General features: G+C 42.6%; 1 protein-coding gene across 4 annotated transcripts in view; it reads left to right on the top strand.

Moving 5' to 3' along the window:
* plppr1 (phospholipid phosphatase related 1) overlaps window positions 1-18854 on the top strand; it is a 136190-nt gene extending 117336 nt beyond the window's left edge. The window contains exons 7-10 of one of the 4 annotated variants that reach the window (XR_010017896.1): window positions 11533-11664; window positions 14161-14252; window positions 16013-16075; window positions 18545-18854. Coding sequence is in view for 3 of the 4 variants with exons in the window: in XM_063047650.1 (XP_062903720.1) it covers window positions 11533-11664; window positions 14161-14252; window positions 18545-18563 (243 nt within the window). In the remaining variant the exon portion in view is untranslated. The remainder of the gene's footprint in view (window positions 1-11532; window positions 11665-14160; window positions 14253-16012; window positions 16076-18544) is intronic. The other 3 variants (XM_063047652.1, XM_063047650.1, XM_063047651.1) reach the window with 3 other exon arrangements.
* Window positions 18855-25472: the final 6618 nt, after the last annotated feature.

Genomic DNA, 25472 nt, shown 5'->3' with positions numbered 1-25472 from the left:
AACCACCTGCTATAGATTCTGACCACCTTCAACCCTGCATACATGAAACTTGGACTTACCATCAATTCCAAGAAGACTCAGATCTCCTACCAACCGTCACCAACTGAGACAAATCAGATAGAACCATCAATTCAACTTGGCGAAACAATCCTGGAAAACATGGACCACTTTCTGTATCTTGGAAGTCACCTCTCCTCCAATGTCGACCTTAATGACAAGATCCAACATCGTCTTAAATGTGCTGGAATAGCTTTTGGACATCTCCGAACAAAGGTCTTTCATGATCGTGACATCCGAACAGACACCAAAATGTTAGTGAACAAAGCAGTGGTGTTCCCAACGCTCCCGTATGCATCGGAGACCTGGACAACATACCAACGACATCTGAAGGCACTTGAAAAGTTCCATCAACGCTGTCTTTGAAACATCTTAAGTATCAGCTGGGAAGATAGAAGAACCAATGTCAGTGTGCTAAATGAAGCAAAAACAACAAGCATTGAAGTCTATGTCATCAAGAAACAACTAAGATGGAGCGGTCATGTTGTTTGGATGAAAGACGAACGTCTGCCGAAACAAATCTTATACTCCCAGCTTAAAGAAGGCAAATATAAAAGAGGCGGACAACAGAAGAGATTCAAAGATGTCTTAAAAGCCAACATGAAGAAATGTAACTTCAACATCAACAATGCCAAGGACATGAAACTCTGGAAAGCCATCATCCGAGAAAGAACAGTAACTTTCGAAGCCAACAGATGTGCAGAAGTAGAAGAAAAGATAAGAAAATGGAAGGAGAGGTAGCAACAACCAAAGCCCGATCTGCCATCTGGAACTACCTGTCCCGAATGTGGAAGAACTTTCAAAGCCAAGATTAGACTTGTAAGCCACTTGAGAGCCCATAAATAGATCAATGGAACAAAGACCATAATCCTCGACCTCGAGGGATAGCCACGACGATTTACTGACTATTGCTATCAGACTGCACTGACCATTCACTGACCATTGCCATCAGACTGCACTGACCATTCACTAACCATTGTCATCAGACTGCACTGACCATTCACTGACCATTGTCATCATACTGCACTGACCATTCACTAATCATTGTCATCAGACTGCGCTGACCATTCACTGACCATTGTCATCATACTGCACTGACCATTCACTAATCATTGTCATCAGACTGTGCTGACCATTCACTGACCATTGTCATCAGACTGCGCTGACCATTCACTAATCATTGTCATCAGACTGTGCTGACCATTCACTGACCATTGTCATCAGACTGCACTGACCATTCACTAATCATTGTCATCAGACTTCACTGACCATTGTCATCAGACTGCGCTGACCATTCACTAATCATTGTCATCAGACTGTACTGACCATTCACTAATCATTGTCATCAGACTGCGCTGACCATTCACTAATCATTGTCATCAGACTGTACTGACCATTCACTAATCATTGTCATCAGACTTCACTGACCATTCACTAATCATTGTCATCAGACTGCGCTGACCATTCACTAATCATTGTCATCAGACTGCACTGACCATTCACTAATCATTGTCATCAGACTGCGCTGACCATTCACTGACCATTGTCATCAGACTTCACTGACCATTGTCATCAGACTGCGCTGACCATTCACTGACCATTGTCATCAGACTGCACTGACCATTCACTAATCATTGTCATCAGACTGTGCTGACCATTCACTAATCATTGTCATCAGACTTCACTGACCATTGTCATCAGACTGCGCTGACCATTCACTGACCATTGTCATCAGACTGCGCTGACCATTCACTAATCATTGTCATCAGACTGTACTGACCATTCACTAATCATTGTCATCAGACTGCACTGACCATTGTCATCAGACTGCGCTGACCATTCACTGACCATTGTCATCAGACTGCACTGACCATTCACTAATCATTGTCATCAGACTGTGCTGACCATTCACTGACCATTGTCATCAGACTGCGCTGACCATTCACTAATCATTGTCATCAGACTGCGCTGACCATTCACTGACCATTGTCATCAGACTGCGCTGACCATTCACTGACCATTGTCATCAGACTGCACTGACCATTCACTAATCATTGTCATCAGACTGCGCTGACCATTCACTGACCATTGTCATCAGACTGCACTGACCATTCGCTAATCATTGTCATCAGACTGCGCTGACCATTCACTGACCATTGTCATCAGACTGTGCTGACCATTCACTAATCATTGTCATCATACTGTACTGACCATTCACTAATCATTGTCATCAGACTGTGCTGACCATTCACTAATCATTGTCATCAGACTGCGCTGACCATTCACTGACCATTGTCATCAGACTGTGCTGACCATTCACTAATCATTGTCATCAGACTGCACTGACCATTCACTAATCATTGTCATCATACTGTACTGACCATTCACTAATCATTGTCATCAGACTGTGCTGACCATTCACTAATCATTGTCATCAGACTGCACTGACCATTCACTAATCATTGTCATCAGACTGCGCTGACCATTCACTGACCATTGTCATCAGACTGCACTGACCATTCACTGACCATTGTCATCAGACTGCACTGACCATTCACTAATCATTGTCATCAGACTGTGCTGACCATTCACTGACCATTGTCATCAGACTGCACTGACCATTCACTAATCATTGTCATCAGACTGCGCTGACCATTCACTAATCATTGTCATCAGACTGCGCTGACCATTCACTAATCATTGTCATCAGACTTCACTGACCATTCACTAATCATTGTCATCAGACTGTGCTGACCATTCACTGACCATTGTCATCAGACTGCACTGACCATTGTCATCAGACTTCACTGACCATTCACTAATCATTGTCATCAGACTGTGCTGACCATTCACTGACCATTGTCATCAGACTGCGCTGACCATTGTCATCAGACTTCACTGACCATTCACTAATCATTGTCATCAGACTGCGCTGACCATTCACTAATCATTGTCATCAGACTGCACTGACCATTGTCATCAGACTGTGCTGACCATTCACTGATCATTTACATCAGACTGCACTGACCATTCACTGACCATTGTCATCAGACTGCGCTGACCATTCACTGACCATTGTCATCAGACTTCACTGACCATTCACTAATCATTGTCATCAGACTGTGCTGACCATTCACTGACCATTGTCATCAGACTGCACTGACCATTGTCATCAGACTTCACTGACCATTCACTAATCATTGTCATCAGACTGTGCTGACCATTCACTGACCATTGTCATCAGACTGCACTGACCATTGTCATCAGACTTCACTGACCATTCACTAATCATTGTCATCAGACTGCGCTGACCATTCACTAATCATTGTCATCAGACTGCACTGACCATTGTCATCAGACTGTGCTGACCATTCACTGATCATTTACATCAGACTGCACTGACCATTCACTGACCATTGTCATCAGACTGCACTGACCATTCACTGACCATTGTCATCAGACTGTGCTGACCATTCACTGACCATTGTCATCAGACTGCACTGACCATTCACTGACCATTGTCATCAGACTGTGCTGACCATTCACTGACCATTGTCATCAGACTGCGCTGACCATTCACTGACCATTGTCATCAGACTGCACTGACCATTCACTGACCATTGTCATCAGACTGCACTGACCATTCACTGACCATTGTCATCAGACTGCACTGACCATTCACTGACCATTGTCATCAGACTGCACTGACCATTCACTGACCATTGTCATCAGACTGCACTGACCATTCACTAATCATTTACATCAGACTGCACTGACCATTCACTGACCATTGTCATCAGACTGCACTGACCATTCACTGACCATTGTCATCAGACTGCACTGACCATTCACTAATCATTTACATCAGACTGCGCTGACCATTCACTAATCATTGTCATCAGACTGCGCTGACCATTCACTGACCATTGTCATCAGACTGCACTGACCATTCACTGATCATTGTCATCAGACTGTGCTGACCATTCACTGATCATTTACATCAGACTGCACTGACCATTCACTGACCATTGTCATCAGACTGTGCTGACCATTCACTGACCATTGTCATCAGACTGCACTGACCATTCACTAATCATTGTCATCAGACTGCGCTGACCATTGTCATCAGACTGCGCTGACCATTCACTAATCATTGTCATCAGACTGCGCTGACCATTCACTGACCATTGTCATCAGACTGCACTGACCATTCACTAATCATTGTCATCAGACTGCACTGACCATTCACTGACCATTGTCATCAGACTGCGCTGACCATTCACTAATCATTGTCATCAGACTGCGCTGACCATTCACTGACCATTGTCATCAGACTGCACTGACCATTCACTAATCATTGTCATCAGACTGCGCTGACCATTGTCATCAGACTGCGCTGACCATTCACTAATCATTGTCATCAGACTGCGCTGACCATTCACTAATCATTGTCATCAGACTGCACTGACCATTCACTAATCATTGTCATCAGACTGCGCTGACCATTCACTAATCATTGTCATCAGACTGCACTGACCATTCACTAATCATTGTCATCAGACTGCACTGACCATTCACTGACCATTGTCATCAGACTGCACTGACCATTCACTAATCATTGTCATCAGACTGCGCTGACCATTGTCATCAGACTGCGCTGACCATTCACTAATCATTGTCATCAGACTGCGCTGACCATTCACTAATCATTGTCATCAGACTGCACTGACCATTCACTAATCATTTACATCAGACTGCACTGACCATTCACTAATCATTTACATCAGACTGCACTGACCATTCACTGACCATTGTCATCAGACTGCACTGACCATTCACTAATCATTGTCATCAGACTGCGCTGACCATTGTCATCAGACTGCGCTGACCATTCACTAATCATTGTCATCAGACTGCGCTGACCATTCACTGACCATTGTCATCAGACTGCACTGACCATTCACTAATCATTGTCATCAGACTGCACTGACCATTCACTGACCATTGTCATCAGACTGCACTGACCATTCACTAATCATTGTCATCAGACTGCGCTGACCATTGTCATCAGACTGCGCTGACCATTCACTAATCATTGTCATCAGACTGTGCTGACCATTCACTAATCATTGTCATCAGACTGCGCTGACCATTCACTGACCATTGTCATCAGACTGCACTGACCATTCACTAATCATTGTCATCAGACTGCGCTGACCATTGTCATCAGACTGCGCTGACCATTCACTAATCATTGTCATCAGACTGCGCTGACCATTCACTGACCATTGTCATCAGACTGCACTGACCATTCACTAATCATTGTCATCAGACTGCACTGACCATTCACTGACCATTGTCATCAGACTGCACTGACCATTCACTAATCATTGTCATCAGACTGCGCTGACCATTGTCATCAGACTGCGCTGACCATTCACTAATCATTGTCATCAGACTGCGCTGACCATTCACTAATCATTGTCATCAGACTGCACTGACCATTCACTGATCATTGTCATCAGACTGCACTGACCATTCACTGACCATTGTCATCAGACTGCACTGACCATTCACTAATCATTGTCATCAGACTGCGCTGACCATTGTCATCAGACTGCGCTGACCATTCACTAATCATTGTCATCAGACTGCGCTGACCATTCACTAATCATTGTCATCAGACTGCGCTGACCATTGTCATCAGACTGCGCTGACCATTCACTGATCATTTACATCAGACTGCACTGACCATTCACTGACCATTGTCATCAGACTGCGCTGACCATTCACTGACCATTGTCATCAGACTGCGCTGACCATTCACTGACCATTGTCATCAGACTGCACTGACCATTCACTGACCATTGTCATCAGACTGCACTGACCATTCGCTAATCATTGTCATCAGACTGCACTGACCATTCACTAATCATTGTCATCAGACTGCACTGACCATTCACTAATCATTGTCATCAGACTGTGCTGACCATTGTCATCAGACTGCACTGACCATTCACTAATCATTTACATCAGACTGCACTGACCATTCACTAATCATTGTCATCAGACTGCGCTGACCATTCACTGACCATTGTCATCAGACTGCACTGACCATTCACTAATCATTGTCATCAGACTGCACTGACCATTCACTAATCATTGTCATCAGACTGCACTGACCATTCACTAATCATTGTCATCAGACTGCACTGACCATTCACTGACCATTGTCATCAGACTGCACTGACCATTCACTAATCATTGTCATCAGACTGCGCTGACCATTCACTAATCATTGTCATCAGACTGCGCTGACCATTCACTAATCATTGTCATCAGACTGCGCTGACCATTCACTAATCATTGTCATCAGACTGCACTGACCATTCACTGATCATTGTCATCAGACTGCACTGACCATTCACTGACCATTGTCATCAGACTGCACTGACCATTCACTAATCATTGTCATCAGACTGCACTGACCATTCACTGACCATTGTCATCAGACTGCACTGACCATTCACTAATCATTGTCATCAGACTGCACTGACCATTCACTAATCATTGTCATCAGACTGCGCTGACCATTGTCATCAGACTGCGCTGACCATTCACTAATCATTGTCATCAGACTGCGCTGACCATTCACTAATCATTGTCATCAGACTGCGCTGACCATTCACTGACCATTGTCATCAGACTGCACTGACCATTCACTGATCATTGTCATCAGACTGCACTGACCATTCACTAATCATTTACATCAGACTTCACTGACCATTCACTGACCATTGTCATCAGACTGCACTGACCATTCACTAATCATTGTCATCAGACTGCGCTGACCATTGTCATCAGACTGCACTGACCATTCACTGATCATTGTCATCAGACTGTGCTGACCATTGTCATCCGACTGGATTGACCATTCACTATTCACTGACCATTGTCATCAGACTGTACTGACCATTCACTATTCACTGCACTGACCATTTACTGTTCAGTGACTATTCACTATTGATTACACTGAACACTGCCACCAGACTGCGCTGACCATTGATTACAGGTGAAAAAGGAAACTTTTCATTATCCTTGGGAATCGAATAGGAGAAGGGGCAGGATAAGGTCCAAAATGTTGGGGTAAACTAGCTGGTTCAGTTTGCCTAAACCTTCCTTTTAGATATGCTCAGTTGCAGAAAAAACTTGATATAAGCACAATCCATCCTTCTCGAGAGCATCAAAATATCTTTTATACAAATTTTTCATTTAGTCATTCCCAAACTTAATGGACCGTTACATCTGTTGTCTTCTGTGAAAACAGTAAACATTTCCCACGACTGGTATTACAGATTGCCTTTTGCAAATGTACATGTTTCCAGTGAGTTTAATTCAAAAATTATATGGTAGGCTGAAAGTTATAGATGTTAGAGTTGTTGCCTTTTAATTGTGCATTTGAGAATGTTGGAAGCTCAGACAAAAATAGAATTGAATGACAAAACAACATTTTTTTTACATTATAACTGCGTTCTTTTTTGGTATCCATCACTTTTTCATTATTTCTCTCTCTGCAAAGTCACTGGGCACTATTCAAGTAGCTCTTTTAAATACATATCTGTCTCATTTCAAAACTCCCTTTTCACGCGTTGAGCCGTATGTAGCTTTATGACCCAGTTTGGAACTCCCCATACAGATGAATGTCTATTAAACCCTTTTTTTAGAAACATAGAAGCATAGAAAACCTACAGCACAATACAGGTCTTCCGGCCCACAAAGCTGTGCTGAACATGTCCCTACTTCAGAAATTACCCAGGGTTACCCATAGCCCGCTATTTTTCTAAGCTCCATGTACCTATCCAGAAGTCTCTTAAAAGACCCTATGGTATCCACCTCCATCACCGTCGCCAGCAGTCCATTCCACACACTCTGCGTAAAAAACTTAGCCCTGACATCTCCTCGGTACCTACTTCCAAGCACCTTAAAACTGTGCCCTCTCATGCTAGCTATTTCAGTCCTGGGAGAAAACCTCTGCCTATCCACATGATCAGTGCCTCTCATCATCTTATACACCCCTATCAGGTCACCTTTCATCCTCCGTCACTCCAAGGAGAAAAGGTCGAGTTCACTCAACCTGTTTTCATAAGGCATGCTCCCCAATCCAGGCAACATCCTTGTAAATCTCCTCTGCACCCTTTCTATGGTTTCCACATCCTTCCTGTAGTGAGGCGACCAGAACTGAGCACAGTACTCCAAGTGGGGTCTGACCAGTAGTATAGCTGCAACATTACCTCTTGGTTCCTAAACTCAATCCCATGATTGATGAAGGCCATTGCAGTGTATGCTTTCTTAACCACAGAGTCAACCTGCACAGCAGCTTTGAATGTCCTATGAACTCAGACCCCAAGATCCCTCTGATCCTCCACACTGCCAAGAGTCTTACCATTAATACTATATTCTGCCATCATTTTTGACATACCAAAATGAACCACCTCACGCTTATCTGTGTTGAACTCCATCTGCCACTTCTCAGCCCAGTTTTGCATCCTATGAATGTCCCGCTGTCACCTCTGACAGCCCTCCACACTATCCACAACACCCCCAACCTTTGTGTCATCAGCAAATTTACTAACCCATCCCTCCATTTCCTCATCCAGGTCATTTATAAAAATCACGAGGAGTAGGGGTCCCAGAACAGATCCCTGAGGCACACCACTGGTCACCGACCTCCATGCAGAATATGACCCATCTATAACCACTTCTGTGGGCAAGCCAGTTCTGGATCCACAATGCAAGGTCCCCTTGGATCCCATACCTCCTTACTTTCTCAATTAGCCTTGCATGGGGTACCTTATCAAATGTCTTGCTGAAATCTATATGCACTACATCTACTGCTCTTTTTATATTGGTGTCTGTTTATATTTAACCTTTCTGAACTTAAACCTTTCTATTTAGGTTGCCATAAGTATTTATCCTCTCTATATTTAACTTTATTTCTGTTCGGGTATCTGCCTGTATTGAACTTTCCCTAAGTGAGCTTCTGCCAATATTCAGATCTATTCTCTGTACAGTTATCTGCTTGAATTTAACCATCTCTATATTATGATCCATCTGTCTGTATTCAGTTGAAATAGGTGGGGGGGGGGTCTATGTTTGACCTTTTCTAAAAAGTTTGTATCTGCATTGAATCCTTTCTATAGAAGTATCACTCTGTAATTAATTATCACCAAACTATTACCATTAGGTCAAGAACACTCTGTTATGGTTATTCACTGATACTTAACTCTCCTCATCGAGGTATTTATCTATTTTGAAGTTTTTCCTATGTAGGCATCTTGTTCTAGTTAACCCAATCCATATAGGCATCTGTTTAGATTGAATTCTCTCCGTGCAGATATTTGTTCTCCCTATAGAGTTATAGGTATGTATTTTCTCCTATTTAGCTCTCTCTTTAATCATCTCTTATATATTGTAAGTATCAGTCTGTACTTATCTAAATAATCAGTGCCTATCAATCAGTGGAGCAGACTCAATGGGTTGAATCCTAAATAATCCTGCGTTTATCTTTGGCTGTTTCTTTATGAATATTTTCTCTCATTTCTCTCTCTCTCTCTCTCTCTCTCTTTCTCTCTCTCTCTCTCATTCTTCCTCTCTCTCTCTCTCTCTCTTGTTCTTTCTCTCTCTCTCTCTGAGATATCTACCTTCATTTGACTATTATCTGTCTTTATTAAAATTACAATGGTTTGGTGAAGCTGCCATAGCATTTTTTCTGGATGGGATATGAGGTGAATGTCCGTCATGAGCTGTTTGGTTTACATCCTCACCTGAAGTGAGCACTGGTGCAAGATACATTATCCTTAGTGAAAATAGAGACATGCAAGCAATAAGACAATATTTATTGCATATTGAGTCATTCTGATTGATTGACCTGCTATGCAGTAAAACCCACCCTTTCCCCTCAGTAACTGAACAAATACCCTCATCAACAGGAGAGCTTAGAACATGGAAAAGATGGCTGATGCTCTCTACTAGCATTCCATTGTGCTAGTAGCTATCAGTATAGGCACATAGATTGGAATAGTACAAGGACTGGAAAGGTTTAGAAAGATATGCGGCAAATTATGGCTAGCTTGGATGGGGCATTTTGTTCAGCATGGACCAATTGGACTATAGGGCCTGTTTCCATCACATAATGACTCCATAAATTTAAGGAGCTGAATTAGTTGATTCAACCCATTGAGTCTGCTCCACTGATTGATAATGGATGATTTATTTTCCCTCTGAACCCATTCTCCTGCCTTCTCCCCATAATATTTAACACCCTGACTAATCAAGAACCTATCAACCTCTGCTTTACATACACCTAATGACATGATCTCCACAGCCATCTGTGGCAATGAATTCTACAGATTTGCCACCCTCTAGCTGAAGAAATTCTGCCTCATCTCTGTACTGAAAGCTTGTACTTCTATTCTGATACTGTGTCCTCTGGTCCTAGACTCTCCTACTATAGGAAACATCTCTCCACACCCACTCTATCTAGGTCTTTCAACATTTGATAGGTTTCAGTTAGATCCACACCCCCTCATTCTTCTAATTTCTAGTGAGTACAGGTCCAGAACTATCAAACTTTCCTCATATGTTAACACTTTCATTCCTGGGGTCATTTTCATTACCTTTTTTGGACCCTTTCCAATGCAAGCTCATCCTTTCTGAGATATAGAGCCCAAACTTGAAATTGTGTAAATTTAGAGATTATTTCTACTCTATTTCAATTACTTGCCTCACTTCAGATTGGTTCTTGTTTGGGAGACCTGTTCAAGCTATCAGTCTTTGGTCTTTTCCCATGGATATTTCTTCTGGTGATTTCATAGAGATTGAAGAGGAAAGGGTTAAACACTTATACCTTATAGCATAATAGAATACAGCAATATTTCCTTAAGAGGACAGGACAGGTGGTGTATCAGAACCTTAGGCTGAGTGGCACCTGTCTTTCAGAGCCTATGAGGTTACTCCAGGTTTCCAGAAGAAGAACAGGAAATACCCGTGCTCTAACCGAAGGTGCACAAACATGTTACCTTGGGTGAGAGAAAACAATATGTGGTTTGCCCTTATCAAAAGCATACTCTGCCAAAAATGTTTCACCTGCTTTGAACATCTCCAGTGACTTGGACTCAGTCTTGACCTTGAATACTATTTGTATGAAGTTTACAAGTTCTCTTGGTGACTGCATGGATTCTCTCTGAGTACTTCAGTTTCCCAAATCCCATGAACATGGAGATTGGTAGGTTAGTTGGCCACTACTCCCAGTAAAGGTATGAATGGAAGAACCTTGGGGAAACTGATGAGAATTTGCGTATAATAAAATAGGTTTGATGTAGGATTAATATTAATAATTAGCATGGACTCAGTGGGCCAACAGATATGTTTCCATGCTGAGTTATTGATGACATAACTATCCATTTTTATTGCCAGGGTATATGTGTTGTTCACAACTTCAAAGGGACACAGACCACATCTGTTAAGCAGAAACCCAAGGATCCACATGGAGTGCCATTAATGACATTCCCTCGGGTGGAGAGTCCACTTGAAACGTTGAGTGCACAGGTAAGCCCAACTGACCGCCTTCTACTCTAGTTCCTGTTTCACACAATGAACAGAAATAACCTTTTAGCCACCTTACTTGTAGTATGTAGTCAACTATGGAGTGAGTGGGAAGATAGCACCAAAACGTCCATTTTTGGAATTGGCAAACTAAGGTGAAGTAAGGTGACACCAATGGTATTCCAACTTAGCAACCGCATCCAGCTTCTCAAGGCCTTGCTAGTTCCCTCTGCCTTCCTAGGTTATTAACAGTAATGAGGGCCACACGCTCCTCCTAACCTTACATTCATCTCGGGTGAGAGCTGTACTTATAATTTCCAGTTTGCTGTTACATACTGGACATGGACAAGACAGGCAAAAGCAAAGTTTGTTACCTGCTTCTAATTATCCAAAAGAAATCAGTGGCAAAATAAAGCTCTGTGAATGTCTGCACACCAAGTGGGGAAATGTTTCCAACAAGATTAAGTAGAATTGAACAGCTTGCTAAGCCATCTCAGTTAAGAGTCAGCCACTCAGGCCGGGATCTGCAATAGTCTACAACCTAGACTAAGTGAAGCTGACAGACTTCCTTATATGTTAATAATTTTTATGACAATCTGGACGTTTTTGAGTCATCGTTATTCCGCCAGCTCTTTCCTCCAGGATTATCCCAGCTCAAATCTGTGGATCCCTGGTCCTGTAATTTAATATAATTGTATCCCTGGATGCAGATACTGTAGAACAAATGGTCAACTACTAAAACATCTGGATGCAAACATCTGCTTTCTGTTTGTATGTTGCAAGCATGCAAGTGTTAAATTCTATTTCGGAAAGTAAGTTATATTGATAACTCAGCCATTAGAAATTAATTTTGGAATGGGACTTCGACATGCATTGTCTAATTATCAAATATAACAGAGAAATTATTTCAATGTCACTGATGCATCTTCCACTGAGTCACAAGATTGGCAGAGTGAAAGATACTTTTACAATCTTTATCCAAAAGTTCTTTCTTTCTTCTTCCTGGTTCAACGAGATAAACAATTTGTCGAGAGCATTTAGGTCAAGGTTCTGACAGCTAAAACATTTATGCTCTATTAATAAGATTTTTTCTCTTTTTAGTCTGATTTATAATGAAATGCCTTTACTTAAGAAAACATCAAAAATCATTTAAAATGCTTTTAAGTTCAGAATCAGTCAGATTTATTATCACTGACTAAAATGACATGAAATATGTCATTTTGCAGTGGTACAGTACACAGGTATTCATAAATTTATCATAAATTGCAAAAATAAATAGTTCCAAAAATAACTAACAAAAAATAGTATTAAAAAGTTTATAAGACCACAGCAAATACAGTACAAATAATGTAAAAAAGTAAAAGCCTCATGCTTGTAAGATCTTCATGGAACAGAATAAGTGCATGGATCCTGTCCCAGTTTAACCTGCTGTAGTGCATGTGAGCATATAACCCAGTTAAATTGCCATAACAACACACACAAAAAACACTGGTGAACGCAGCAGGCCAGGCAGCATCTATAGGAAGAGGTACAGTCGACGTTTCGGGCCGGGACTGTCCCTCTGTAAGTGATTAACACAGACTGGGTACAGAGTAGTTATATGCAACTATCCTCCACTCACAGCATTTGACTGAAAAATATTCTACTTTAAATGGGAGGATGTTTTATAGTTTCTCTTTAATCCACACTTTCAATATTCTGTTCTAAGTAAACTGACTTTGCTTCAGAATTGATGGCTTCCAGTCTCACCTCCAATTTAGAAGCAGAAGCTGTTTTGTCAGTAGTTATTCAGTAATTGAAATGACCTCACAATGTGCTCAAGGACAACCGCAGATGAGTGACAGATGTCAGTGACTAAAAACAAAAACTATGCCTGAGAAACTAATCATGTCACACAGCATCTGTGGAGAGTAAAATAAACCTAAGATCTGTACATTTTCATTAGGTTGAAAAAAAGTTAAAGTAGGATTTTTAAGACGCCAAGAAAGCTGGGAGGAGTGGGTGTATGTGTGGCGTGAGGCAAGGCAAGAATGAAAGAAGGAGGTTGAGATATTGAAAGATAGAATAATGAAAGGCCAAAGACAGTGACTATGAAATCATTCTGCATGGGTTAGAGAGTGAAAATGGAAAAGTAGGATGATTTCTTGAAACTTCCAAATCTCAATTTTGTACCTGGATGCCTACAATGTGTTTCATAACAAAATGAAATGTTCTTCTATGAGGTTATGTTGGGCTTTGTCGGTGCAGTGTTGGAGGCTGCAGACAAGGAGGTCAGAATGGGAGAACGAATTAAGGTGACAAGCAATAGATACTTGGATGACACTCATTTTCTACATAGTGTTCACTCAATCTGTGCTTGAATCTTCTGGAAGTAGAGGAGACCACGTCGGATATGGTAAACTAAACTGAAAGAAGTGTAAATTACTGTTTCATGGTATTTTGCTCTTGTAACACTGATCTTATATCGTGGCTCTTTTTCCCTTTATGCTGGCATGACAGCAAGGTGGGAGACATCAGCAGCCCCCCCGAGAGGGGGTGTTTCGTCCCAGGGTCATTTTCCAGGATCAGCCAGATACCCAAGTCAACAGGAGGTATATGCTTAATAATCACCCAAGGACAGAGCTCCACTGTGAGCTGGGGGCTTTCAAAGTCTGGTGTTGTGGTGAGATTCTGCTCTGCGTGATTGCCTCTGTTGCTTCTGGGCTGATGGCCTTTCTATTGTGTTCCACGTGACTCTGACACTGTGTAATCTGTGTTTGCATCTTCTAGCTATATTTTACTGTGCTTTTGGCCATGTTGCCTCTGATGTTCTCAGTGGGCCTCCTCTCTTGGTTTTCTTTTTGGGCCTTGGTCCTTACCTGCCTGCCTGGCATTGTGGCAATTTTACTGCAGTTACCCAAGTGGGCACATTCAGAGACCTGATCTTGGTGCTGGGCAATAGACATTTGCATCTTTCTGCTTTAGAACTGCATCGTTTTGTTATTGTGCTGTGGTAACACTCTTGGGTTATTCTGCTAAACAAAGTGATTTAAGGTAAGAAGGCTAAGTTTTGCCAAGTCAGCAGTGCGTCAGTGGTTAGCACCCATCTGTCGAAGTCAGAAGGTCGGTAGTTCAAGTCTACCTCCTACAACTTGGACCTCAGCATCTAAGTATTGCAAATAATGAGAGAACATTTGAGGTGCTCTGACTGGATGTTGTGTTAAATTATGCACTCACTGAATGGAAATAGAACATCAAATAGTACTGATGAACTAATTTATAGTCTGTCATGGCAGCTTCCTGTGCCAATATCTCAGGCAGTACTTCTCCAGGTAGTGGAGCTTTTCCTGTCTCTGTATCTGTATCTGTTTCCGTCTCTGTCACTGTCTCCATCTCTATTTGTCTGCCTCTCTGTCTCTTATAAGCTCTTCAGGATAGGGGTCTATCCTGGTTGAACAGACATTTCAGACATTTGAAGGAAGAATTGGCTATTCAGAAGAAATACTCCTCTTTCACTGCTTTTCACAACACTGGTGAATTAGGGGTTATCAGTCTGTGATTGTGATTGAACATTGGTAGGATAAACTGGGAAAAAGGCTTCCTCTATGCGTTCTCAAAATATAAGCTATACAAGAATAAACTTATCACCCAGCTCACACACTCCACTGCCTCTGTGAGCTATGAGCAGTCCCGTTAAACTGCATGAAAACCGAACTCATGTAAAGGAATTTTAAGCCCAAGGCGTGAGGCACATTGATAGGGTAGGATGAATTGCAGCAGAAGGTAATCAATGTGGGATGTCATTTGTTGATCAAAGGGGCTAAATTGCCAGTTTCTGAGCTTTAATGTTTATTTAAGTTTTAAAATTCTTTATTTTGTGGTTAGTGAGGGTTTCAATTACTAAATTCTTCTGGTATACCAAAATAGCTTTGAAACGCTCAGATAAGTGAGCTTGGCTGAAAATCTGTTCTTGGTTTGGTCCAGAATTTAATTATAAACAAAATTAATAGGGTGAAAGCATTGTCTTTCTAAGGCCCAAGCATTTTGGGTAACAGCGCCCAGTCGGTGAAAATCTGTGGTACAAGACTCTTTGCAAACTTGAGTAGTAGCCCTCTGAGCCAGAGCAAACACTTCTGCTGAACAGAGGGGACCAACCTCTTTGTCAAGCCAGCTGAAGATTATCACAGGTCTGAAGTTAACACTGAGCCCCTGAAAGATTTTCCTTTGATTGGACTAAATGATATGCCCCACATATATTGCGTGAAAGCATACAAGGGGGTTAAGACAGGTAAGTCACCTGGCCTCTTTGATTGTAAACCATCTTTTTATCTGACTTTCCTCTGTTTGAGGCAGGGCTTTCTTTCTGTTTCAGGTGATTAGGTCGCAGAGGTGATTCGCATGGGTGCTTTCATCTCCCAATGAAAAGAGGGGGCGCGTGAGTGTGCATGCAAATGCCATCTTGCCTAGGGCCTGATGACATTTCACCTTGCCCTCCCATTATGTTATGTCCGTCCATGGGAGCATGTGGCGGGGAGTACTACCAGTTGAAAATCCATGGCAAATTTTCTTTGGAAGATCACTCATTCCTGGGCCATGCTGGTGGAGTGTTTTTTTTTCCCATCCTGCTTATATATATGGCCCATCCTCTACCAACATATTCTGAGCAAGCATCAAAACAAAGTGGAAGTGGAAGTAGCCATGTCTTTCAAGGTAGCACCTGCTGCAATAATATTTTGACATGCTAATTAATTCACACTGGTTCAATAAATATATCTTAGGTCGCCACAAAGTGCTCAGTTTTTGTTGGTTCCACTCACTTCTGGCTCCTTGTTTGGTTTATGTACTTGGCAGAGGCTGAGTAAATGGAATGAGGAAGAATGCAATATTTAATAATCAGCTAGCCACTAAAATGATCAGCCCTTTCCTCACACCCACCCTTCCTCATGTTCCTCAACATTGAGGTGAATTTCAACCTGAGACCTTGCCCACCTCTGGCAGAGATTGGAGCAATGAAAATAGGATACACACAAATTTCCTGCTCATCTTGGTAGCAGACTAGGTTGCATTATCACAGGCAACCATCACTAGACTTCCAGTTTGACAACTTAAACCATGTTATGCCAGGAAGCCCATTACAACTCTTGAATCTCTTCCATAATGGTCAACAGGAGAGTAATGTAAAGTCTGATGCTGATTCAAAGGTGTGTTGCTGCTTTATTCCAATTTCTCCCATTGTGGCCTTCTGTTCTTAATTTTCTGTCACAGTCTTCTTTCCTTTTTCACTCCTTCTTTGATCTACAGCTGAGGGACTGGCACAGGATAAATGACGCTAGTCTCTATCAATGCCATTGTTGGCTGCACTGTAGCAGGCATTCACAATTGGCCCTGTTCAAATTCCCCCTCCACTCTCTTTCCTGCTGCTCTCTGTGCCTAATGGACAGTGGATTCCCCTTCCACAATGTCTCAGATCTGCAAGGGTCCGCCACCTCCCACCTGTCTAATTCTCCAAGCACCAGAACAATCATGATGTGTTGAATGATCTCCTCTTGTGCTGTAAGATGTTACCTTAACTGAAACATCCTGTATCATTGACATACATGGTTTGGTTAAGTCTTCAAAAAAAAGGTCTTCTGAATGTGTTGTTGAAAACATATTCTCTATCTTTTAATAACCCCCGTGTCTGAATAGTGGTAGAAGACTCAACATTCCATTACATTTCTGTTCATGATGGTAAGGTCCAGCTAAGTTGACTGTATTTTCCACTTTGTTTAAGGTCTCGGCTGAGGCACTTTGTAATCTAGCTTGACATCTCTTGGGGGATAAATTTGCCTTTTGCTACTAGTGCTAATTGTGGTGATCAGTGGCTGGTTGGAACCCCCTCCCCTGTTTTCACTGAAGTCAATGTGCGGAGTTGAATATACCCCATGGCTGAGATGCACACATTCACTTAGTATGATCAAAGGTAAATTATCACCCACATAGTTTATAAAGCTGGAGCAGCAGTGAGTATATTGTAAACTCATCCTTAAGATACTCTGTTTTTGCTGCGATTGAATGAAACTATCTTCTCAGGAACCACTTTTGAGAGCTTTGGACCTTACTTCAGTCTGTTCTAACATGAAATGTCTTCCATACTGTTCCTTGTGGGTAACCCTTTTACACCAATGACTCTCTCCCTCTTCACAGGATGTTTGTTGCAATCTGTGTCTGTCCAGTATAAGTGGTTTTCTTTAATATCAGCACATTGCAAACATTATATCAGTGATTGGATGGCTCACACAGTATTTTGCACTGTGATAAAGTGGTTTGCAAAGTAATTTTACTTGGATTACCATTGTACAATAATGAAACCTTTTTATTTATGATTGTAGACCTACACATAGTGGTCTCACTCCTTAACTCAGTACTACTTCAAAGGTTTCAGCCAACAATCTGGGATGCCCTGATATCGTCTTATTTGCACCTTTGGAAGTGCAGTGATATGGATGAAGCCATGAAGTAAGACCCTTTCTTTATTCAGATACATGGAAAAGATCCCCTTCACTGTACTGAATAGCAGCAGAGTTTTTTTTTGTCAGTGCCCTAGTCAATATTGATCCCACAATTTTATTCACCATGAAGAAATTATAATTTGTGAGAAGTCATATTGATGGCTGTGGGAACCTGCTGTGCACAAATTGATTGCTGCTGTTTCATTACAAAACCAGCTTCACTTCATAAAATATTTCCTTGATGATAAAATAATTTGGAAGCTCCTCAGCAGTGTCTAAATTAAATATTCTTTTAACTGGAAACACCACTGGAAAAAAAATGTTTGCAGTATGCAATTTTTGTTAGCTGAATTAAATTCCATCGTTCATTCAGTTGAAGTGATTATAATTTTTTTGAATTTGTTCTCTTACAGAACCACTCTGCTTCAATAACAGAAGTGACCTGAAGAGAAATCTTTCTCTCCTTCTTTAAAACAAATAAAAACACAAACTGGTACTTTTTTTTATAATGAGTGTTAAACTGTGGAAAGTGCAACTCAAGAACATGTCTAGTTAGTATCAGGTGTTTTGTACATTTTGTATGACAAAGTGTTGTAGCATACCTTGACCTTATAGTCTGTTTCAGTACCTTTCTCTTAAAGCATATGATGTAAACATTTCTAATTTCTTATGTAAATTCAAGTTGTGTTTTGTGGTCTTTGTACAATAAAGTGCGTGGTCTGGTTTATACACACTACCTTGTGAGATGATCGGTGTATTTTGTTCCAAGAACTGCTTTCAATCTAGTTTCCAACTTGATGATTCCACAGGACCTCTTCCCAATGTAATTCCCCCTGGACAGTCCAGTAGGATTTCCAAAATTTTCGTTCAGCAGATAATAAATGCCAAGTTAAGACTGCATGTGATTCAAAGGGGAGATTGAAGATAGTGGTGCTTCCCTGACCCTTCAGTTACTAGAGGTGAAATTCAGGAGGTACTATCAAAGAAGCCTTGGTGAATTGCTGCAGAAAGCCTTTAGGGTGGTGCAGTGCCAAATCACTGCCTTGGAGAACTAACAGCCCACCACTAAGCACATCTTTCCCTCTCCACCCCTCTCCACTTTCCGCAGGGATCGATCCCTCCGCGACTCACTTATCTGCACGTCCATCCCCACAGATCTCCCACCCGGCACTTATCCCTGTAAGCGTAAGTGCTACACCTGTCCCTACACCTCCTTTCTTGCCACCATTCAGGGCCCCAAACAGTCCTTCCAGGTGAGGCAACACTTCACTTGTGAATCTGTTGGGGTCATCTATTGCATCCGGTGCTCCCAGTGCGGCCTCCTCTACATCGGTGAAACCCGACGCAGATTGGGGGACCGCTTCGTCGAGCACCTCCACTCCGTCCGCCACAACAGACAGGATCTCCCGGTAGCCACCCACTTCAACTCTGCTTCCCATTCCCATTCCGATATGTCCATACATGGCCTCCTCTACTGCCATGATGAGGCTAAACTCAGGTTGGAGGAGCAACACCTCATATACTGTATAGGTAGTCTCTAGCCCCTTGGTATGAACATAGAATTCTCCAACTTCCGGTAATTCCCTCCCCCTCCCTTCCTCTATCCCTATTTCGCATCACCTCCCTCATAGTTCTGCCTCCTTCTACTACTGTTCTCCTGCCAATCACCTCCCTGCTTCCCTTCCCCCACCCCTTTGTCTTAAAAATTACTGTTTTTTTCAACTACCAGCATTCTTCAAACCCTCCCCAAAGTTCTTCCTTCAGTCCTGACGAAGGGTTTCGGCCCGAAACGTCGACTAATCTTTTCAACTGATGCTGACTGACCTGCTGAGTTCCTCCAGCGCATTGTGAGTGTTCCTTTAACAGCCCAGTTTCAATGCTGATCCCAGTGCTGCCTGTGTCAATTCCTCAAAGGCAAGTGATTGATTAATTGTCACCCTTAAGCATCTCCAGTGTGCAGATAAGTGTAGAATAACTGGGAATTGTTAGGAATGTAGGGAAAACCTAAAGCTGTGGATGAACAAGATTTGTAATCTGCTGACCTGTAATCTGTAACATTCTGTGATTCAGAACCACAGTGCACGAGAAGACCTATGAAAAGACCTAAGGGCAAAACACAATTAAAATTGAGGTTAGAGATGGAACATCAGCTCTGGCAGGAATTTCAGGCCATTACTTCCTACAAAGCAAAGCCTAACAAAATAAATGCTTGTGATACTTTGCTCCAGATGAGCTCAACTCCCTGATGCATGCTTTGAAAGGGAGAATAAAGCTACACGCGTGGGAATCCCTGCAGCTCCGGACGACCTGTGATCTCTGTCCTGGAGGCTGACGTCAGGACATCTTTCAAGAAGTGGAATCCTCGCAAGGCATCAGGCACTGATGGTGTACCTGGTAGGGCACTGAAAAGCTGTGCCAACCTACTGGTGGGAGTGCTCAAGGACATCTTCAATCTCTCACTGCTGAAATCGGAGGGTTCCACCCGCTTACCAAGAAGATTAGGATGAGTTGCCTGAATGACTATTGCCCAGTGCCATTCACATCTACTGCGATGAAGTGATTCGAGAGGTTGGTCATGACTAGAATCAACTCCACCCTAAGCAAGGACCTGGACCTACTACAATTTGCCTATCACCACAATAGGACTAAGGCGGATGTAATCTACTGGCTCTCCATTCAGCCTTGTTTCATTTGGACATTAGTAATCCCTACATCAGGTTGCTGTTTATTGACTACAGCCATCAACATTGAACACAATCATTCCTATAGTTCTGATCAAAAAGCTCCACAACCTTGGCGTCTGTAGCTTCCTTTGCAACTGGATCCTTGACTTCTTAACTGGGAGGCTATGGCATGTGTAGAACAGAAATAGCATCTGTTCCTCACAGATGCAGCTCAAGAATGTGTGCTTAGCTCGCTGCTCTAAACCCAAGGCAGTGTGGCTAGGCACAGATCAAATGGCATCTACAAGTTTGCCAATGACGCAGCTGTTGTTGGCAGAATTTAAGATGGTAATGAGGAAGCATACAGAAGCGAGGTAGACCAGCTGGCTGAGGAATGTCGCAGCAACAACCTTCAAAAGGCGATGCTTCAAACAAGAAGGCATCCATCATTAGGGATTCCCATCACCCAGGGCATATCCTCTTCTTATTGCTACCAAAGAGGAAGTACAGGAGCCTAGGTGAAACACACTCAATGTTTCAAGAACAGCTTCATTCCCTTCCACCATCAGATTTCTCAATGGACAATGAAACCATGAACACTGTGTTAGTATTTTACTCTCTATTTTTGCACGAATGTCGAGCTCTATATAGACCTACTGATGCTCACCACTAAAATCGAGGCGAGAAGGCTGCAACTAGTGGGGCACTGTCTACGCCATCCCGAGCTACCTGCCAGCCTAGTCATCATACGGGAGCCCAAGCGTGGGAGGATGAACCCTGGGCGCCCTCCCAAGACTATGGTCAACACACTCCTAGAAGACAGCGGCGCGGCTAATGTAGATGAACTGAACACACTGATGTGGGAGAGGGAGAAGTGGAGAGTCTGTCATCGTGCCCGATGCCGGCCCCCTAGGCCTGAGTCGACGTAATAGTAGTAGTAGTAGTTTTGCACTACATATTTAATTTAATTTTCTTTTTTATATAAACTTAATCTAATTTATAGTGTTTATTATTATGTATTGCAAAGTACTGCTGCCACAAAACAACAAATTTCATGACCTATGCCAGTGTTACTAAACCTGATTCTGATACTGAGAATATAAAATATGAGATTAATGTAGGATTTGTATAAATGGATATGCTGTGGCACTGTCTGAGACCTAAACACATCTGTGACCTTGGCCCCTTGCCTCTTCAACATGTTTCGGATCCTCTGTCACAGCAGCCAACTGCAACCCCCAACCGTGCCTTCCTCGAAGTGACGCTCTGACCTTCCTCCCCACCCCCACACTACCATACCCTGCACCCCGAAATTCTCCTGCTGATACCTGTTTCCTTCCTTTCAGTTTGTCAGAATGAGTAGAGAAAAAGCTGTGCACCAGGAGTGCATGGCTATCCCATTGCTTTCTTTTACATCTCAAAAGAAAACTTCATAGAATATATCGAAGTAACATTTTAAAAGTCAGTGCATTTATTGTGTCTGGGTCAAACATTTTATGTATTGGGTACCATTGCCACTCATGTGACCTGCTTGAGTGAGATACGTTTCAAGTGTTGGAGAGGGTCGAACACAGAGCTGGTGCCAGGCCATAAGACTGCAGTCCTTCCACAAAAAGCCTTCATTCCAAGCTTCATTGCCTGTCTCAGCATGTACTCTTGTAGCCTGTGATGTGCCAGTGGTCAGTATTCCTACATGTGTAGATATCTTGCTCTGAGAGAATAATGAATTCTGGGAAGATCTAAGGGCATCTTTTACTAAGGTGATGATCTACCAATGGCATAAGACCATAAGTCAAAGGAACAGAAGTCGGCCATTCGGCCCATCGAGTCTGCTCCGCCATTTTATCATGAGCTGATTTATTCTCCCATTTAGTCCCACTTTTCGCCTTCTCACCATAACCTTTGATGCCCTGGCTACTCAGATACCTATCAATCTCTGCCGTAAATACACCTAATGACTTGGCCTCCACTGCTGCCCATAACAACAAATTCCATAGACTCACCACCCTCTGACTAAAAAAATTTCTTTGCATTTCTGTTCTGAGTGGGCAGTTTTCAATCCTTAAGTCATGCCCTCTCGTACTAGACTCCCCCATCATGGGAAACAACTTTGCCACATCCACTCTGTCCATGCCTTTCAACATTCGAAATGTTTCTATGAGGTCTCCCCTCATTCTTCTAAACTCCAAGGAATACAGTCCAAGAGCGGACAAATGTTCCTCATATGTTAACCCTCTCATTCCTGGAATCATTCTAGTGAATCTTCTCTGTACCCTCTCCAACGTCAGCACATCCTTTCTTAGATAAGGAGACCAAAACTGCCCACAGTACTCCAAATGAGGTCTCACCAGCGCCTTATAGAGCCTCAACATCACATCCCTGCTCCTATACTCTATTTCTCTAGAAATGAATGCCAACACTGCATTCGCCTACTTCACTACCGACTCAACCTGGAGGTTAACCTTAAGGGTATCCTGTACAAGGACTCCCAAATCCCGTTGCATCGCAGAACTTTGAATTCTTTCCCCATTTAAATAATAGCCTGCCCGTTTATTTCTTGTGCCGAAGTGCATAACCATACACTTTCCAAAATTGTATTTCATTTGCCACTTCTTTGCCCATTCTTCCAATCTATCCAAGTCTCTCTGCAGACTCTCTGTTTCCTCAGCACTATCGGCTCCTCCACCTATCTTCGTATTGTCAGCAAACTTAGCCACAAAGCCATCTATTCCATAATCCAAATCGTTGATGTACAATGTAAAAAGAAGTGGCCCCAACACAGACACCACTGGTAACCGGCAGCCAACCAGAATAGGATCCCTTTATTCCCACTCTGTTTCCTGCCAATCAGCCAACACTCTATCTATGTAAGTAACTTTCTCATAATTCCATGGGCTCTTATCTTGTTAAGTAGCCTCATGTGTGGCACTTTGTCAAAGGCCTTCTGAAAATCCAAATATACAACATCCACTGCATCTCCCTTGTCTAGCCTACTGGTAATTTCCTCAAAAAATTGTAATAGGTTTGTCAGGCAGGATTTTCCTTTAAGGAATCCATGCTGAGTTCTGCCTATCTTGTCATATTCCTCCAGGTACTCTGTAACCTCATCCTTGACAATCGACTCCAACAACTTCCCAAACACCAATGTCAAGCTAACAGGTCTATAATTTCCTTTTTGCTTCCTTGCCCCCTTCTTAAATAGCGGAGTGACGTTTGCAATCTTCCAGTCCTCCGGAACCATGCCAGAATCTATCGACTTTTGAAAGATCATCGCTAATGCCTCCGCAATCTCCACAGCTACATCCTTCAGAACACGCGGGTGCATTCCATCTGGTCTGGAAGATTTATCTACCTTTAGACTATTCAGCTTCCTGAGTACTTTCTCTGTCGTAATTGTGACTGCGCACACTTCTCTTCCCTGCCACCCTTGCGTGTCCGGTATACTGCTGATGTCTTCCTCAGTGAAGACTGATACAAAATACTCGTTCAGTTCCTCTGCCATCTCCTTATCTCCCATTACAATTTCTTCGGCATCATTTTCTATCGGTCCTATATCTACTCTCACCTATCTTTTACTCTTTATATACTTGAAAAAGCTTTTAGTATCCTCTTTGATATTATTTGCTAGCTTCCTTTCATAGTTAATCTTTTCCCTCTTAATGACCTCCTTGGTTTCCTTTTGTAAGGTTTTAAAAACTTCCCAATCCTCTGTTTTCCCACTAATTTTTGCTTCCTTGAATGCTCTCTCTTTTGCTTTAGCTTTGGCTTTGACTTCTCTTGTCAACCACGGTTGCATCCTTTTTCCATTTGAAAATTTCTGCTTTTTTGGAATATACCTGTCTTGCACCTTCCTCACTTCTCGCATAAACTCTAGCCACTGCTGCTCTGCCGTCTTTCCCGCCAGTGTCCCTTTCCAGTCAACTTTGACCAGTTCCTCTCTCATGCCACTGTAATTTCCTTTACTCCACTGAAATACCGACACATCTGATTTTGGAATGTGATGTTTGTTTTGATTGACATCCCTGGGAACAGCCACAGATTGGGCAACCCTCTGCTATGCATCTGCTTGGAATAAGCCTTCAGGATCCCTTGTATCCTTTGCCAGAACCTCTTAGTAAGCACACAGTTCAGAGAGAGATGGCTGATTACCTCATCTTTTTCACAGCTCTCCTGATGACAGCATGCCTTGAGGGTAAGATATTGACTGTGCAGGAAAGGTCCAATGAGGCGGGACCCTCTCACTTCCAGTGAGGTCCTGGCGCTTGTTGGTGAGTTCTGGTGCTGAGGAATTCTGCCAAATTGTTTTGACAGTCTGCTCAAGAAACCATCCATTGGAATCCATCATGTCCTTCTCCCTCAGTGACTGAAAAAATGTTTAAGTGCCTCAGAAGCCTACTAAATGTAGTGGAGACAGCCCAGTCCATCATGGGTAAAGCTCTCCCCACCACTGAGCATATCTAGAAGGAGCACTGTCACAGGAAAGCAGCATCTATTATCAAGGCTATGCTCTCTTCTTGCTGCTGCCTCAGGAATCACACCACCAGGTTCAGGAACAGTTATTACCCCCAACCATCAGACTCCTGAACCAGAGGGGATAACTTCACTCATCCCAACAATGAACTAATTCCACAACCTGCAGACTCACTTTCAAGGACTGTACAACTCATATCCTCAATAT

Source organism: Mobula hypostoma, chromosome 5 (assembly GCF_963921235.1).
Source record: "Mobula hypostoma chromosome 5, sMobHyp1.1, whole genome shotgun sequence".
Classification (NCBI taxonomy): domain Eukaryota; kingdom Metazoa; phylum Chordata; class Chondrichthyes; order Myliobatiformes; family Myliobatidae; genus Mobula; species Mobula hypostoma.
Note: the sequence above shows the minus strand (reverse complement) of the source record. Positions and strands in the feature narration are given on the sequence as shown.